This window comes from Aquila chrysaetos, chromosome 4, assembly GCF_900496995.4.
Source record: "Aquila chrysaetos chrysaetos chromosome 4, bAquChr1.4, whole genome shotgun sequence".
NCBI classification, from domain to species: Eukaryota; Metazoa; Chordata; class Aves; order Accipitriformes; family Accipitridae; genus Aquila; species Aquila chrysaetos.
Window position 1 is genome coordinate 67240605 of NC_044007.1, and position 17474 is coordinate 67258078.

At 39.2% G+C, this 17474-nt stretch overlaps 1 protein-coding gene across 3 annotated transcripts in view; it reads right to left on the bottom strand.

Moving 5' to 3' along the window:
- TEX10 (testis expressed 10) overlaps positions 1 to 17474 on the bottom strand; it is a 60026-nt gene that overhangs the window by 3041 nt on the left and 39511 nt on the right. For all 3 annotated transcript variants that reach the window (XM_030011598.2, XM_030011601.2, XM_030011600.2), the window contains 3 exons: positions 16408 to 16496; positions 15074 to 15207; positions 1787 to 1867 (listed from right to left, as the gene is read on the bottom strand). In XM_030011598.2, the coding sequence (XP_029867458.1) occupies positions 1787 to 1867; positions 15074 to 15207; positions 16408 to 16496 (304 nt within the window). The remainder of the gene's footprint in view (positions 1 to 1786; positions 1868 to 15073; positions 15208 to 16407; positions 16497 to 17474) is intronic.

Here is a 17474-nt window from a genome sequence, read left to right on the forward strand (position 1 = left end):
TAAACCGGCATCTTCATTCCATCCCTTCTAAATAAACACTCAAACGTATTTAAAAAAAACCAACCCACTGCTTTGAGCCTTGCTCTGAAAGATGGTACAGGCACAAACAGAACAGGTTGTTGGACAGAACAGGTCTTTCCTTTTAAGCATATATCATGGGACAGAGCAGCCCTTCCGTGTCTGGAAACGGCAGCGAGCAGTCACTGAGGTAGAAGGAAACTCTGATTTACTCCAGAAGGAAAAGCTGCTACTGGATCGTCATCTGGGTGAGTCTCCTTACAAATCGAACAGGCTTGACAGGAATGAGAACATTATGAGCCAAGTTAAATTAAAGCTAATGAAACATATGGTGGGCCCACAGCTGGGGTGATAACTCTTCTGTTGTTTAAATGAGAACATCATCTTGAGTAAGCACTTTATAGGCATGATAAATAATTAAAAAGAAAAAAAGAGTCTTTTTTGGGTAGAGGCAGTGAATTAGAAAGCAGTTTAAATTTTGAAGTGTTATTGAGTAACTATCCTAGATTTTTGTCCTGTAAAGCCATAAAAAAAAATTCATGCATTGCTAATATGGCACCATTTATCTTATTAAAAAACTAATTTAAGGAGTTTTAGAGTAGCCTAATTTGCTCACCTGCAAGTACATTGTTTTAAGCTCATACAGGCAGTTGGTTCACTTAACAAGGTCAGCTGTTCTTTTAGAAATGTTTAGAAAAAGCTCAATAAAGTACAAGCTACAGAAATGTGCAACGTATTTCATTGGTGTGATTACTCATGAGAGGTAAAAGATAAAGAACAATGATGGGTTCAAACTTTTAAATACTTCCAAGATAAGACACCAGGTGTATTTCAAGGCCACAGATGTTCCTGACCAACCACAAATAGGAAATCATGACAGTGAGCTAGACGGATGTCTGCATATAAAGAAGCATCCCGAAGATCACATTAGCCACCACGGCTGATGAAACATGCCTGTCAGGCAGTCTGGAAGATGATGTGAACACAGATATTTCAATTTATACAAATCCAGTAGATAAGACTGCTCCAATAAGTTCCCATATAGGATGTTGCCTACACGGTGCCTTTCTTCCCTGTTAGGTGTCATCATCCAGTTAGAGATCTTGGGCGGCAGCCTAATCAACTATAAAAATCCACTGAACTGTTTGCTCTCAAAGGGACAGCGTAGTAGAACGCATAAGCTGATCTAAAAGTTCTGATTTAAGCCAACACCCACCCCCAAAAATCCGGACTGCAGTTACAGGTAAGCCACACCCCATGGAAGCTTTGGTCTACCAATTTTTCCAAAGGGGTCCGCACAGGGAGCTGCCGATACTCGTTAGATTGCCAAACCATCTCGACAGGAGGACAGGCAGGTCCTGCCTCACAGGTAACTGCAAATCCTGTCCCTTAAAATTCTGTTACCCAGCTCTGGCCTCGCCATCCCCATCCTCAGCTCAGGGAGTGTTCAGGATTAGAAGACGACAGACTGTAAAACTCATCTAAAGCTGCTAGTGGCTCTTTTGAAAAGCCAACCAAACCAAACCAAGAAGCCTTTCAGAGGCTATCCTGGCTTGAAAATAAGTTGAACTATTCACAAATAAGAACAAAAAAATCCATGTAAGTTTGGACACCAACAATTATTAGATACTTTTTTAAACATCGCTAATCATGTTGAAAAAACTTTTGCAAATGCTGAATTATGCATGAAATACATGGAATAAGTTTAATGAGACTGTTACAAAATTTATCACAAGGAAGTTAACCTAGAAGACAAAATGGTACTTACCAGGTATTTACAGATGCCTGTCTGGAGAATGTCAAAACACTGACTTTGTGAAGGTATAGTGGACAAGCTGTGACAGATCATCTGTTTTAATAAAACAAAGTTATATTTAAGTACTCTAAATGTAACCAGCAATCATTCACTGTGTAGTCGTACTTTGTTGACAGATCTAAATACAGAGTACTATGGGGACACATAGCAGCTTTGTCTCAAAGTATTGATTCTTTACAGTGTATGAGAGTAACATTGTCAACACAAATTATTCAGTGTTTAAAGAGATGATAGCCTACACCATTAGTTTTTTTGCTAGTGGCTTTCTTCATTTTACCTATGTGATAGAAGTAGAAGGCCAAAAATACTCTATCCAGCTACAGCACCACACTGAGCCTTTCCTCAGACCTGACGAATTTCAGAAAACAACTTCACAAATAACTTTATCAAGCACGAAACAGAGGAATCACTGCGAAACAGGACAGAAAAATTACAGAACAAAGAAGAAAGTAGCAAAGATCCATTTCCAACTTATTTTCCTCTACACTGCCAGAAGTGTCATGTTCAAAGATGATACAAACTGTAATACCACAAAGGGAAATCTTGTTTTATGGATTGTCGAAAACTTCCTGGTGCTTATATATCAGGCACTAGCAAACTGTATTAGCTGCCCAGAGGTATGATGGGAAGAATTAAACCCCCCCCCCCCCCCCCAAAACCCAAACAAACTGAAGACTCAGATCTTTATTTTTTAGTAAAAAAACACATGGGTGAGCATGGCCAGGTTGGTGGGGGAAGAAAGAGAGTTGACCAAGACCCCATGAAATGCTATATGGCTCCTGGATAGGATAAAGAAACCAGAGCTCTAGTAGATCTGCTTATTAAGCTGTGCTACAATCCTCGGCAGATGGCTTTCTCTGTTCCTCTCTTCCTTTCCATCTATTCCAATAATTTGCAAACTAAAGAGCTTGGATGACCTCCCTCTGTTTACATTCGCTGCTTATCCCACCAGAGTGTCAGCTGAAGCCTCCTCAAAGCAACGCACGCAGCGTGAGTGTGTTATTAGACCATTAGCAATCGTGATGTCCTGCTAAGGACAAGGAGGATGGAAGAACCAATACGCGAGGATTGAAATCTTCTGTCTGCGCTTAAGGGAATCAGAAAGAGAACAGCAAGATCAGACGTTTGAGGGAGGGAAGAATTTAAGTCTCCGAGTTTTACAAATACCTCAACTAAGCAAAACCCATTCCTCTAGGATACTTTGCTGACTGAAGAAAGAGTTCAAGAAAACTTTCACAGAATGATCTGACTTGAGGGATTAAATTCTCTGATAGCGTCCCGGTTTTCAGACTTAAGTTGAATCAGTGCAGGTCAAGACACCTAAATAAGAGGTAATGACAAAATAGAAAACATCACCCATGTTGTGTCAAAAATAATAGTCAAAAATATTTCCAGCTGAAGAGAGACTCCAAGGAAAGGAAAGGTTAGGAAAAGAACCATTAGCTCAAGGTCCTGTGGTATGAAAACTCAATTACTAAGTAATGTGGTTGCCAGTGGTGGTTTAATCAGAATGGCCAAGCACTATCATATGTGATGATAAAAAGTGTGCTCAGCTTTTTCCAAAATTACATACCACACATGCTTTTAGACCTGCTTAAGCTGGCCAAATTCAGGAGATCCTTAACACATCTGCTTGACAGAACATAATACTGTGAGGCTGTCAGGACATTGCACGTGTTAATCCGTATTACAGGTGTGATTTTGTAAGTATTTTGTTTGACTAGTAGGACTATTTAAAAGACAGTTTTATAGATAGTCTTGCACTGAATAGCCTTATTTATACTATACGTTTATTTAATAATGAAATAATATTATTAAAACTGTGTACACCATCCTAGGTATGGTAGTGCTTCTGTACACCGCAATTTGAAAGTGATAAAATATTAAGTACTCTGGAATATTCCCAAGAAACACACTCAAAACATCTGCGTATTAGCAGTGTCAAGGAATAAAGTCAAGCTGAGACAGAGGTTACTACTGGGGATTGTCATGTCAAGGACAAACTCTGACGCCAATCTGACCTAGTATTTTAACGAGTAGCACTTACACAAAAGGTAAAGCTACATTGATGAAATCTCTCGGCTGACAGCTCAACGTTGAGAAACACTGCCAAGACAGGAGGATTGGACTAACCTATAGAAAAGATCGCATGGGTTTGATGAATGACAGATAGAGAAAAAATTCAGTGAAACAAAAGTGGCGGGTCATGTGCTTGGAGACTAATACAAATTTCTGCACGCAGCTACGAGTTTTAACAGTTGGAAATGAGGAGAAAAATCTTTGCTTAACAACTGACCGCAAGGTAGTTGTGATAGAACCATGAAACAGGCAAAAGTCACTTTAGGATGGAAAAATAAAAGATAATCACAACAGAACTGATCAGACAGAATACTGATCGTCTGTTCAATACTACTCCGTAAGATCCTACTTACGCTATTAGTGACATACTGTGCAAAATAGGAGTCACTCATTTTCAACGAAGGTAAATTCAAACTGAAGGGGCATAGAAAAATTGCACAAAGGATAGAGATCCTTTCTTACAGGTGTCAATGCAAAGAACTTAACCTGCCTAGGCTGGCAAAACTATACCCAAGAAGGGATATTATTGTCACTTACAAATACAACAAAGAGGTGAAAACCTCTGCAGGAAAACAAATATAACCAAACAGCAACAAAAAATAACGATGATCATAGCTGGCTGGGAATGGAGATGAGATGGAAATTAGGAAGGATCATTATGAAAGGGGAAATGCAGGAGACATTCGTTACTCCTAAGAGCTCAGGAAGTTTACAAGCAGGGTATGCCATATGCTTGTGAGTGCCTGACACTAGACACAGTATGCTGGAGAGGTCCCTTTTAATTCCATACATCCCCACAAGAGGTCAACAAATTAAAGACCCTGAAGGCAAATCCACCAGACCCAGCCAGCAAACTAAGGTTTCATTATTAATAAAACCATTATTAGTATTTCACCCTTAGGACTACGTCCCTAGAATAGGCCTACCAGTCCACTGAGGCTCCCCCTGAGATGACAAGTTGTAGGAGCATTTCGTACAGGTACAATTCACCAACACTCAGACTCTTCCAGAACCGGCAAGGAAAACGGGCATCATACCACTGAAGAGCAGCATACTTGCTTAGAAGGGTTGTGGTAAAGCGCATCGGCAAGTTAGTTTTTCAACCTTTTAGATCCTTCTGACCCTCAAAATAGCACAACCATTCCCTACATCCAGTTCTATTTTCCTGTGATTAAGTGGGAGTGGCAATCCTTTTCACTTCCATAAATTAAATCCTGCTTGAAATGGCTTTCATAACAAATGCCTGTTATAAAAAGTGAAACTGAAACGTTATTAGACATGGAAATGAAAAGCAAAGAAAACTTAATTATCACATGAAAATTAGTATTTTTCCTGACAATTTACTTGCCTTAGGCAAGGGTTTGCATGATGTTTAATTTCCATAATAAAATGTCACAGCTGATTCATTATTTTACATTTGATTAGCATTTATCACATTTTTGGCGCATTCATAGATTGGTTTTGGACCAAAGCCAGAGCAGTTTTGTTTCAGAGTATTACTGAAGTAAATGGACAGAGAATGAGCATTTCTGATCGTAGCGGGGGTTTACATCTTTTTGAGACAAGTATTTATAACAGGTTTGGTTTAGGCTTAGAGGCTTTGGGGTTTTTGTGGTTTGGGTTTTTTTTTTTTTTTCTTTTTAATTTTGTTTGAACGTCCACTTGAATAAATTCAAGCCAAAAAAAAGCATTCTCTTAAATAGGGGCATTATCTGTTAGCATTATGCAGCAAATACTACAGGCTCCATAATCCACTGGCAGTTTTTCAAAGCAAACCTTATTGATCAGACAAGCCCAACTACCCCATCATACCCATGAGCCACGCAACTACAACAGCAGGTTCCCTACTAGTGCTTCAGGAAATTGTTACTACGTAAGGCTGCCTTGCCTGCCATACTGAACACATACTCCAACAGTAGCCAGCTAAAATGGTTGGGGGAAAAGGCTGGGAAAGCAGCCCAGGAGCACGCGCCGGGCTTTTTGGAAATCCTGACACCATGGAGTATTTTACTCTGGTCTTCGACTGGATGAGTTAAAAGCGTTTTTGCTGCCGACAGCCAACCTTACTCACTCTTAATCCAATCTGAAATGGGCTTTTCATAGCTCTAATGTACACAGAAATCCATCAGTTTAATAATGCTTATCTGCAAGATGCTCTCAACTCCAAAAGGCAGAGCTGGGATGACCCGAGGAAGCCCAGTCTCAATCTCAGCCCTCATGCCAACATGATGAACCGAGAGTAATGTTTTGTTCATTAACTGTTCCCACTCCCTAAATTACTCAATGCTTCCCATAATGTGATAGAATCCTGACTCAAAAAGCCTCAAGGGAAACATTTTATCAGAACTCTCCAGAGAAAATCTGCATATTATTTCAAGTTTAATTGTGCTGCAAAGTACTCTTTTTTCAAAGAAAAATACCCACCTTCCTCTGAAAACACACAGAAGCGTGAGCACAGAGGAGAACCAAGCAAGCAGGAGAGAATGGATCAAGTACTTTAGCAAGCCACTCTGTGGAGTCAGACCACAGACACTTCAGACTCCAAGAGAAGTGATTTTATTAAAAAAAAAAAAAAAGTTGGCACACACCAGACACTATATCCTAATATGAACTTTAAAATATATTTTTCAATTCACATCGACATCCACCTCAAACATGGGTAACTAAAATGTAACAGGCTGTTCTGCAGTCAATTCCCAAGCCCTTGTGAAATGACTGTTTCAAGCGGGACTCTATCCACTATAACATGTTACTGCAGAGCGTAGAAAACGAGAAGTTTTCAGGTGATGGGGCAGGCAATGAAGCTTGTCGTCTGAAGCTTGGCCAGCTTCCCCCGAAGCACCCTAGCTTATCAGACAGTGTACTCCCTTGACAGGTGCTGCTTCTCTTTCTGAAATAAATTGATTTGACAGGGCAATATTAACAGTGCCCTGAGTTGTTGAGAAAGCTGCGTACAACAAGAGATCTTTGTTCATCTGCCTTGGCTAAGCTCACAGGGGCGGATGTGAAAGATATTCCTGATTCAGTGACTCCAGAAAAAAAGAAAAAAAAAAAAACAACACAAAAACCCCCACACAAAACCCCCACACAATCACAACAAAACAGACCTAGGTTAAAAAAAGAAAAAGCCCAAAAGAAGGAACAGAGTCTGCAGGAAAACATTACATAGGTGGGCAACTGGGGGAAAAAAACCACTATGGGACTAATTTTAGAATCAGGGTAGCAAAACAGGAATACAGAAACTTGTTTAAGAATTATAAAAGCTTAAGAACATGCATTGTGTCCTGCATCTTGATAGAGTACATCTTTCCAAAGACTTAGAAGGATTATGAAACACAGTTAATGTCCAATTGCTGGCTCAGAAACAGGATAAGTGCAGCATACAAACTCATCTTGCATCTGTTGAACTGTGGTGATTGCCTGTCTGCAGGCTCCTTGGCTGTGGCACGCAGTCTGATGTTAAACCTATATTAAGAGTCAACTAAACCAAGTGAAGTTATCTTTATTTGCCACTGGACACAAATACATGAGTGGCAATCACCACCGCTCACCTCCTGTGCAACAATTCGATCACATGTTTAAATCTGGGTACCAGCAAGATTTGGTGCCAGGAGGCAGAGAACTATCGGCTAGAAACAATCCTACTGCCTCACTAAGCGACAGGCATTTCTGAAAATATTTTCTTTTGTCAGCAAAACCAGGTTTTATACTCAACAGCTAATGTACTATCCAGGAATAGATGAAGCTATACCTGAAAAATGGCACGGGTCTGGTTCTCTTCTCAGAGCCATCTTACTAACAAAATTCAAAGAAAGGACACCACAAAATAGCTTTGCTACCCAAGAAGCTTTTGTTTCATCCTCTTGCAGCCATAATAAGCCCCTCTTTCACAGCTCTGCAGCTTCCTCACACCTATAAAACATCACCGCGGCCGATACCTGCTCCTCACAGATGCCTCCTTGTCAAACCACCACGTGCAGGACGGTCAAAGGCATACCTGATGTACAAGTCTCCAAATTCACCTGCCTGCCCCTTCCCCAAACAAAAGGATTGGAAAACACAGAAAACTGTACACTTAGGAAGCTACCTCTTGTCCCACAAAGTCTGTCTTTTTGAGCAAATTTAGTTTAGGTATCACAAGCCAGGATGTGAATATATAGCATAATGCACAGTAACTGTGCAGATGTTAATTCACATCGGTTGCACCCAGTAACATGTGAGCTCCCAGCTATAAGGCATCGCAAGATACGCTGGAAGTATGTGATGCAGGTACAATGGAGCACTGGCCCGAATATCAAGTTAGGTTTTTGGGGAGTTTGTGTTTTGGTGTTTGGGTTTTATTGGGGTTTTTTGGTGGGTTTTGAGGATTTTGTTTTGTTTTTTACGTCTTAAGAAAATTATGGAAGATACCTTTGAAAAAGAGCTTCATTCATTCATTTCAGGAGGCATTTATTTATATAATTTCTCTTGTTTCTTTGAAATCTGCATTACTTTTCAAGAAAAACAACATTATTTTCATTTCTAAACATTAAGCTTGGATAAAATGTGGTTTTACAAAACACTAATGGACTTATACAGAATATTTTATCCTCCCTAAAGAGGGTAAAAATTACAGCGTATTTCTAGTTCAGAACGGATACTATTTACCCTCTGCTGCTGCTTCTCCCCAGTGTAACTCTAACCTGGAAATCTCAGTAAAGACAACAAGTTGAAATCTTAACAGAAACTTCAACTCAAAACCTGCATTTTAAAAATCTAGTGGTTTTTTGAAGTGTTAATCTCTGCTTGAAGTTAAGCTACAGTGCTGCACCACCACCTTTTACTTCAAGACAAACATCCTTGCAGGACGTTTAATTTACATGCATTGACTTACTACCTTTATTGATTTGTCAGAATTTTTCATAGCATATCAGTGCAGATAGAGCCTTCCCAACTCTATTTCACTTATAAGACTTCACCATTTTTGACACACATTAGTATATTACATTACATGCATCCCAAGGTTTTTAATTCAAGACTGCTTTTAAAAGCAGCTGACCTTCCCTAGTGTCTGCTCTTATGTTTTAAACATTTTGGTGAGTATTTTATTTCTTCAAGTCAGCTATGTGCTCAATATAACTCTAGAATCTCGACTTCAAGCAGAACCTTCAAATTATCATTTGCCTTCCCCTGCCAAAATGGTCAAGTGTCACAAACATCAAATATTACAACAGAAATTATCATATATACACGGTTACCTTGTTAAACTGTTCATTTCTGTTTGCGCTATTTCATTCGATACTGGCAGAGCAATTCAATTACAGGGGAGTGAACAATATTACCGACAAACACTATAGGCACAGTTAAAATGAGCAAAGACTGAAGCCTCTTCCCTAAGGCTGCAACCATTTGTTCTGGAGCCCCACCTATTTCAGCTACAGGGATATGATTTTAAATAATTGGCTTTAATAAGGCAGAAGTCATTTTAAGTAGAAGTTGCTCCAGAAAAGGAACCAAGATTTCCACATTTAACATATCTTTTAGACAAAATATGAAGATTAACCTTTACAGCTACACAAAACAGCATTTAAAGGAATACTTTTTTGCTCCTTAAGTGAAAAATCACCATTACCTAAAAGCTTCCACAAAAAAAATCTGGCTTCAGATTTCCACTATACCAATTGCCACTCTTTAGACAAAAAAAGAGTTACAAACAGTATCCACCTCAAAGCAGTTTTTGTTACAAACCTCAAAGCAGTTTTTGTTACAAACCACTTAAAAGCATTAATTCCTACGAGAAGTGCATTTGTTTGGCTTTTTCACCAATTATAGTTAGCCATGTGCTACCAAGTGCACTGGTTATATTAACACTCCAAACGTCCAAACTGCCATTTGAAAGTGCCTCAAGTTATTCTTTTCCCTTACACAACTTGCTCTTTCTCCAGAGGCATACCTTTTCTTCTCTCGCATCTCTGGCACGCGTACATTATGCATTAAACTCCCTCTTACAGTTCACTACCATTAGAAATAAACACCACTCGCTGCACAGTACAGCTAGCTAGTGACAGAAAGCTGGGACTGCCTTCCTCGGGATTTGAAAACAAAGTCGAGCAGCGAGCAATAAAGCCGACAAGCCTACAGATTCACGCCTGGGACCCTTCATCCCTTGCCCTTCCGTTTTTTCGGCACCGTAACCCCCCCTGCTCCTGCCTGACAACCCCGACACCCCCAGGGCTGAGCCTGGTCCGGAGCGATGCACGTGCAGGCTGCCCAGCTGGACGCAGAAACCGAGTTATAAACTGCCTTGTGCTAAGCTAGAGGGTTTTTTCTCTTCCACCTGCTTATTTTCACAAAACTCATGGGCAACTAGTATTTGCAACTTTACTCTTTTAGCAGAGCGCCAAAAACTAGCCAATGGTTTAGACAAAACTAGTCTAGGAGAAAAGAAAGAGGAAGATGGATGGACCAGTAATAATAAGAATCTGATCACTAGTCTCATTTATTCATAGGAAACCAGACTGTCAAATCCTAATTCCATCAGTTCCTTATTTATCTCCATCTACAATAAAGTATTTTTCCGTTATGAGGAAACCCTGAATTACAACTACACAATGAGAACTCCTTTAAATGAACAATTCTAAACATGAAGTAGAGGCCTGAATGCTGCCTGCTCTGCAGCCAACGGAGGGCTGTTCTTATTTACTAGGTATTTTAAATTACTACAAATATTTTGCTTAACATTAGAGCATACCATAAACTTCCTTATTACAGCATCACCATAAATTTCCTTATCCAGAAAGGGAAAGCATGAAAGATTCAGCATTCAGAAGGTGTGCTGCTCTACTCACTTCCACCAAAAGCATGACTAATTCAAGCTGGGGTTTATTATTTCCTGTAGCACTTCTTTATTTAAATAAAATAATTTTGTCACAGCTAAAAATATTTTGAATCCGAAATTGTGTCACACCTTGAACTATGTCCACTTGGAAGAAAGCGGTCTCCAAACCTCCCTCCCTCAAACTCAATGCACATAGATCCATCATTACCACACTGTCTTTCAAGACGTCCTACAAGAGCCTCATGATTTGCTAGCAGTTTTCTTCTCCCCAGAGGCCGCAGCTCTGGGTTTTGGGGGGGTTTGTTCCTGTTTGGTTTATTTTGTTTTGAAAAAAGAGTAGCTTGTTCAATACCAGGTGGAATCTACTTGCTCTACAAAAAGTATTCCTGGCAAATCTTGAACTGAAAGGTTTTTCCCAAGCCAGGATTTTTCTCTTCCCCCCCCCCCCTTTTTTTTTTTTTAATAAAAATGGTCCAGCCTCCAAATCCCAAAGTTTTTAAGGACTATAGTCCCCAGAATGTTTTCTTTACAAATTGAACATAAAATAGAATATGGGTCAACATGTTTGAGGTTGGAGAATGGTACTCAACAACAAAAAGAGAAAACTCCTAAAACTTAATGAACACAGCACCGGTATTAGATATTTAAACACAGAGAAAACAGTCATCTAAAAGCTTTACATCTGATTTTTTTTTTTTTTTTAACGTGGTAACTTCAGCATAGTTTTGTTTATATATCACTTACTATATCTACAATTGCATCTGAAATCAAAACCAGCCAAGTGAAAAATGAATGGAATCCTGTGACTGATAAAAGGAAGTGGTTGCCTTAATACTGAGCTCTTCTCTTTGTAAAAACAAAGAGATCTGGAACACAAACAGTGTATCCCAGAGACCATTATTACCAGATCAGACGCAAGAAGAAAGAATATCTTCATTTTTCTCTAGTAGGAAAGGAAGCTACTGAAGAAGTGCCCCTACTTTTCTGTCCACAAATTCCATGGAAACAAAAAATAGCAATTCTCAGGGGAACACCCCAAATGCATTGCAATACCACCAGTCCTTCTGGCAAGCATTTAACGGGAACAGTTTGACTTCCAGATCATATGTAAGTGTAACAACCTATCAAATAAAAAATAAAATCTCCCCATACTGGGAATCTCATTATGCTCTTAAAAAAAAAAAAAAAAAAAAAAAAAAAAAAAAAAAAAAAAAAAAAAGAAGAGATTTGTGGATGGTGAAACAAAAGTTCTGTTTTTTTCAAGAGGAGACGTTTTCAAAGAATCACAGAATCATTGAAGTTGGAAGGGACACCCTCAAGTTCCTCTAGTCCAACACTCCTGCTCAAGCGATGTCAGCTAGAGCAGGTCACCCAGCACTGTGTCCATCGTGGTTCTGAGTACTACCCATAGATAGGAACCATAACATCTCTAGGCTACTTTTTCCAGTGTTTGACCACCCTCACTGCGAAAAAAGGTCTCTTGTGTTTAGATAGAACTTCATGTGTTTTAATTTGTGCCCTCTTGTCCTGTCACAGATCACTACGGAGAAGAGTCTAGCTCCAACCTCTTCGTTCCCTCCCATCAGGTATCTACGCACGCTGGTAAGATTCCCCCCTGAGCCTTCTCTCGTCCAGGCTGAACAGCCCCAGCTCTCTCAGCATCGTTTCATATGAAAGATGCTCCAGTACGTCCACATCTCTCTTGTACTAGGGAGCCCAAAACTGGACACAGTACTTCAGATGTGACCTCACCAGTGCTGTGTAGAGAAGGAGGATCACCTCTGTCGACCTGCTGGCAACACTCCTCCTCATGCAGCCCAGAACCCTGTTGGGCTTTTTGCCCCCCACAAGCATGCATTGCTTGCTCATGGTCAGCTTGTTGTCCACCAGAACCTCAAGGTCCTTCTCTGCAGAGCTGGTCAGCCTCCAGCATTTACTGGTGCCTGAGGCTACTCCTCCCCAGGTGCACGATTCTGCATTTTCCTTTACTGAACTTCATGAGGTTCCTCTCTGCCCAGTTCTCCAGCGATATCCCTCTGAACATCAGCACAACCATCTGACCTATCACCCAATCCTCCCAGTTTTGTACCATTTGCAAGCTTGCTGAGGTTGCACTTGGTCTTATTGTCCAGGTCATTAATGAAGGTTAGAAAGTACTGGCCCCAGTACTGATCCCTGGGGTACACCACTAGTGACTTGCCTCCAACAGGACTTTGCACCACCGATCACAACCCTCTGGCCTGGCTGTTCAGGCAGCTTTCAATCCACCTATCTGCCTATTTACCTAAGCCATTCTTTGTCAGTATGTCCACAAGGATGTTATGGGATACAGCACCAAAAACCTCATTCAAGTCAAGATAAATTGCTCTCCCTTCACCCACCAAGTGAGACACCTTGTTGCAGAAGGCTAACAGGTTGGTTGAGCACAATTTGCCCTTCATAAATCCTTGCTGACTATTCCCAATCACATCCTAGGTGTATCTGATATAACCCAGCTCACTAGAAACTTTCTCTCCACAATCATGAACATGCTTATGGGGAAAAGCCTGCCATCTCCTTCTCAAGCTCAGAGTCGTAAGCGGCAGTCCAGGACTCCCTTCTTGTAAGAGTCTACAAAATGAAGTGGGTCTAGAACGTCTCATTGCCTTTCAGACAGATTTTTGATGCATGGGACTTTTATTCCTATTCTCGCTTTCATAAATTAATCTCCAGAAAAGACTTCAGGCTGACATAACTGCAGAAGTAGTGCAATGCTCCATGGGATGTTTAAATCCTCTTTCATTACTAACCAAGGATATCCAGCTCTTTGCTTCATGACTGCCATCCACTTCTGAGAACCTGAGAGAGCACCTTGTATCTTTCCCAAGAAAAGGTACTTCAACAAAAGCAAGTCGCAAATTTCTGAAAATAATGACTCTCCCCGATGGCACCAAAACACTGAAAAGATTGTAGCAGAAGTAAATCAAACTTGTAACCAGGAACCAAAGGCACAAACAAGCTATCTACAATCAAACTACTTCACTGTCCCTAAGTGAAAATAATCCCATTGTGTCGTATCTCAACCAACTTTGCTAGATTTGTGGGAAAGAAGCAAAAAGAGGACGGAGAAGACACAAGAGGTGGCATTTTCAGAAACAGGTAAAGTATACATAAATCCTTCAGATGCTGTATGGGATTATGCTAACTCTTTGAGAAACAAGTAATCCCTCTGGTGCATTCACAGAGGAACAGTTCTGTACAGAACAGGGAGAGAAAGCATTCTAGTTTTTCAATACTGGAGAAAGGCGTTTTGGTGAGAAAACATTTCCTTACTGCCCAGAAGAGACAAAGCCAAACAAATTAGAAAGTTTAGCTGCTCCAGAGGCCAACTGACTGAAGGCAGGACATCTAAAGACGTGCGTCAGTCACGGTACCAAACAACAACTTTGCTTAAAATACTTTTCAGTACATAATAGCACATATTCAGTATATGCCTCGGACTATCATTAGTTTCAGCAGATTACCATTTAAACTTTATGAATTAGAAGAGAAAAATCACTATACTGCTTTCTTGAACCAAAAAGACTGCCACAAAACCTCAGAATAAATCATACAACTAAAAACTTCTGTTACACTCTTCTTCCTGTATTCATGACAGAGATTTCATAAATCCTGTCAAATTGGCATATCATTAAAACATGATTTCACACCTTAAAGTGGTTTCTGGTGAGCTAAACAATAAAAAGAGTTGAGCCAGAATGAAGACTAATGCACCTGTTCCAAATAAAATCTGGTGGCTCAGATCTCTTTAGAACCAACAATAAAATTAAGCTTTCAGCTCTTACGATCTTACAAGCAGGAACTGAATTCACAGTGAAGTTTTTAATCCCAGTAAATTTTGATTAAATAAGTATCAGAAGTTATTCTAAATAATCACCAGTGCCAACTTAATATTACTTCCAAGTTAAAATCTCATCTAATGCAAGTGCTTTTTAATTAACAGTGGAATTTACTCTCAAACTCTTTATAATTAGTATTTTTACAATTAATTTAGTTTTGAAAGCCAAAACAGATTGCTGGCCTTAATCTTATTAGTGTTTAAGAATTTTCCACCAAGCCTTCTCAACCCGTTTTTTCCATGAGTATTGTTTTGCACACTAGATGTCTGAACATTCACCTTTTAAAGCAGCTTCCTTCAAAATACTATCTGATGGCTGTAGAAAAACGTTGGCTGTTTGACAGCTATTATATTTTTCATTCTTTTTTCAACTCAACTCACAAGAAGATTTAGGCATCTGTGGAAAAGGGATGGAGAGCACTCCGAGTTTGTATGCTGTCATTTAGAATTAGTGTTGATGTATTACCTCTGTCACAGCCCAGTGGTGTAAAAACTGGTCCAGATCAGTTAGGTAAAGACGGACAGGTGAAAGCTGTGTCTGGCTAATGTGTGGTTTTCCTCTAATGCCCTGGAGACTAGTCAGCTCCTCTCTTGAAAACCCTAGAGAAAAAGAAGCAGTACAACAGTATCACAAAACAAGCCAAGCACTGTTCTACTTCAACAGCATCATTGACAAAAACTGCCTTTTATATTACGTCTGTGTAACATTTCTTTGTTGAAAGCTCTTGCTTGGTATTTTAAAATAAGTATATAAAAATCCAAATTCTGACTTCTGAAAGAAAACAAATATATTTGAAAAATCAATGGCTTACCCATTTAAACTATAACGTGGTATAAAAAAAAAACCTCTAAGAGGCCAGTGTTATGCTGCTATTTTCAACGTCGGTATCTTTAAAAAGTAATAAGCCAATCACGTATAATGCAAGACAGTTCACCATGTGTTCACAGTAACTCAGTAACCTAACATAACCTCAGGGTTAAAAAAAAATAAAAAAAAATCATCTGGCTAATTACTTCTAGCCAGGTAGCAGATGTTTTAGTAAAACAGGACTACTGCTCCAAAACAGTCACTTTGGTTTTGCTTTCATTTTCTCAGCTATCAGTACAGTGCTCTCTTCACTGTTTTAGGAAAAAAGGTAATTTTTGAAACCAAAGTAGTTGAACATTATGAATGACTGAGATGATGAAGAAAAGACACTTTCTTTTTACCACAGGACAAGTTACTGGAAGATATTTCTCAGTAATATTATGCCATTTTAACCACTGTAATTTCCCAAAGTTGCATCACCACAGAATACAACTATTTTTATATCTGAGTAAGAATATAGTAGCAGAAGTAATTCTGCTCACATGCTGACCCTGGGCAGCTCACTTCAACATACTTTGATTACTTTATTCTGATGGAATGTTTTTAATAGCGTAAGCAGTCCACCAGAAATCCCAGAGGCACTCATTTATATTGTTACGAGCCAATAAAAGGCATTTACTTAAATCTAGAAAAAAAATTCTTGTTCACGTCATATGCCGAATTTAGGTTTTCCTCATACTTTCCAAAGGAAGTTGCTAGAATGAAAAGAAAGTATGCCACTTGGGCTAAATATTTGCAAAGTGTAAAAATAGGGTGTCAAAAATCAGATCAAGAGAAAAAAGGGTCTATCTCATATCAAAAATATGTAACAAGATTAGAATTACTTTCAGGAGGTACTTAGTACACCATTTATTCTCAATTAAATCCAGTAATTGACTATCAAAACAAATTTCATCTTGCTAATTCTGAATTATGACATTCACATGGATTACCTATAAGGGTTGAAAACAAGAAGCTGAAATAGTCCACATCATTCACAGAATTATCCTGCACTTGGCACTTCCAGCCTGCAAAGGATGATCTGCACAAAACCAACAGCAGATAGTTTATTAAAAACCATATAATTAAGAATTCACAACCTACCTGCACAATACAATCAATTAGCATGACTAAATTGTTAATTTTAGCATTCCTGTTTCTAACCGCTGTTGTTAGAATCGCATTTTAAATAGCTTCAAAAACAGAACTTGCTCTTTTTGAGACAAGTAATATTGAACTTTGTACCCCTACATGGGCTTAGGTGTTAAGTTGATTAAACTACTGAGATAGCAACTTTTCATCAATACCGGTATAACCTTTAATACTGTGACGACAGCCAACACACAGTAAATTAAATTAGTTTTATTTCCCTTATTTGGTAAAAGTTACTATATTACAAAGCTGGGCTGTATTTTTCATTATATCCACTACTTTTAATACAGCTCTTTACATGAACAATAGATCCCATTTAAAAGCAGTCTCAGCATCTATTTTAGAGTAGCTAAAGCTATTAAACACAGACCTAAATTAAAAACTTGCTTTGAGATTTAGAACACAAAAAGGAGCAATATGCAAAGACAGGAGCAAACCCATTATCAAAGCTGCCTGACACTTCCCTTTTTAGGGGCAATCTGTAAGAAGTGGAGCACCAGCCTACTTTTGTTTCTCAAATTAGAAGCCATGCATGCTTGTGGAAACTCGCAGCAAGCAAACACCGCTGACCACCTAACGGTAGTGTCTTGCCCATGTATCAGTGCAGAATCAGGAGAAAGCCACGAGCTGGGAACAAGTACATCTCACACATGCTTTCTTAAAAAGGCTGCAGCTCAGAGCTACACCACATTATGCAAAATGCATATTATTCAAATTTACTTGTATGCTGCTCTTGGCACTTGCACTGCAGACTATGGATCTTTGCTGTAAGAGAGTGCTGCTTTCTGCTCTTATAATCTTGCAAAATTTCAGAGCTTTCAAATGCAATTTTCCAAGCCAACTATCTGCCTCAGATCACTTTTTTCCT